The following is a 1,905-nucleotide window of genomic DNA, read 5'->3' on the forward strand; positions in this document are numbered from 1 at the left end:
AGGCACAGCGCTAGGCGGATTATCCTTCCCTTATCCCCTAAAAAGGCAGTAAACGATACTTTGGCTACCTTGTCTTTCAAAAGGCCCAAGGACCCTATCACTTTTTCAAAAAGCTGCTTTCCAACATGAACATCAACGGCAGACAAGGGATCATCCAGGAGGTAGATATCGGCCCCACTATAGACAGCTCTGGCCAGACTGACTCGATGCTTCTGGCCCCCACTTATATTCACACCCTGAAAATGGAGCAGGAGAAAAACAAGACCAGAGGAGAAGTGTATAAATCTCAAAGCATATATGGTTACATCCAAATAATGTTTCATAGCATGGATAGATGACAACCCGAAATGAACGCTCGAACTTTTCTTTATTCATAATTTCCTAGGCCTATCCCCATTCCTCTTCCTAGCACTACCAACTTGTGCTAATTAGCAGATATATCTACTTTTTCTTAACTACTTACCTTCAAAACAAGATGCTAACAATTAAGGAGAAAATAATTTTCAAATCCCAAACTCTGAAAAGCCATGCCTGTGGAATATTAAACAAGACTTTTGGCTGCCAACCATATACTGACACTAGTGATTATTTTTAAATTGACACATAGAAAATGGAGAATAATAGCTAAATTACCAAAGCAGTAATCAACATGTCCTATTTCTCCTGCAGAAAGATTAGTACAAGTCTTGTTGGCACAAGTACAATGCTAAGAAGCAAGAATAGGGAATATTCATCACCCCATGTGAGAATTAAAGCTGACATATACAGCCATGTATGGAGAATTATGGGGCCAGGCCCAATTTACTTGATTTATTTTATATTTAGTGTTTACAGATCTGCTTTAAAAGCTCTCAGTGCAGCACAGAACTTAGCCAACGACCTATAATTGTAAAATACCATTGCTTCTTTGCATTTTTCATCCTGTCCTACTCAATAAACATCTGCTGAGTAGGACTATGTTCTGGGTGCTATGCTAGCATTTGGGATTCAAAGACAAGTGAAACAGAGCCTATGTCATCAGGAGGTCACGGTTTATAGTTTAGCAAAGGAGAGGCACATATGTGTGTGTGTGTATAAAGCAATGTGATGTGTGTGTTTGTGTGTGATTATAGTAATAATATCATGCAACTCATGGGTTTGTTACAAGCATTCAATGAGGGTAAAAATATTTAGGAAAAATCCACCACCAAGTTTGGGTACAATCCACATTAGCCATTATCACACAATCACTCCTCTCTCCAATCCATCCTCTGTCTTACCATCATTTTTCCTATAATTATGTCATTATCTTGCTTAAAAGACTTGGATACCCACATCTCCCTCTTTTCATCACTCATGAGCAACAGCAAATTTCTTAGTAGAAATCTAAGATGCTTGTATTTTGACATTAACTCATCTCTTCAACCACTCTCCTAATGCTGCCCTCAGGTGACTGTGGTTTGCCAACCAGACTAACCTTTCATGCTGCCCTTTCATACTGGGCAGAAGCTGTTCATTTTGACCGCATCCTCCCTTTTTAACTTACGGGCTATTCACACTAAAATTTCTCTTTGAGAGCAACCCTTCCCCTCGATGTCCCAGGTGAAGTTATTCATTTCCTCTTGTCCTGTCTTGCGGTGCTTTATTTATTCATCCCATAGCTGGAATTGGCAATTTCCATGTCAGTCTCTCTCACTAGCCTATGAGCTCCTTCCTAGGTCCTCCTTGTGTTCCCAACACCTAGTGTGTGACAGTGGGTGATTGATAAATATTGGTAAGGACAATTGATTAATAGCATTGGCAGAGGTCCACTAGACTACAAGTGTCTTGAAGGTAGGGTAATAGTTCTCTTATTCACCACTGTGTACTCCATAGCAGAACAATTAATAAATGTTTGTGATCAGTTGAAGAAGGCCCAAGGAAAAG

At 39.8% G+C, this 1,905-nt stretch overlaps 1 protein-coding gene across 1 annotated transcript in view; it reads right to left on the reverse strand.

Moving 5' to 3' along the window:
* The window catches only part of LOC105812130 (canalicular multispecific organic anion transporter 1-like), a 171,550-nt gene that overhangs the window by 71,659 nt on the left and 97,986 nt on the right, over positions 1-1,905 (reverse strand). Inside the window, exon 6 of the mRNA XM_012646516.1 lies at positions 69-236. Coding sequence (XP_012501970.1) covers positions 69-236 — 168 coding nt within the window. The remainder of the gene's footprint in view (positions 1-68; positions 237-1,905) is intronic.

The sequence above is a fragment of the Propithecus coquereli genome, unplaced genomic scaffold (genome assembly GCF_000956105.1).
Source record: "Propithecus coquereli isolate 6110/MARCELLA unplaced genomic scaffold, Pcoq_1.0 Scaffold244, whole genome shotgun sequence".
NCBI lineage: Eukaryota > Metazoa > Chordata > Mammalia > Primates > Indriidae > Propithecus > Propithecus coquereli.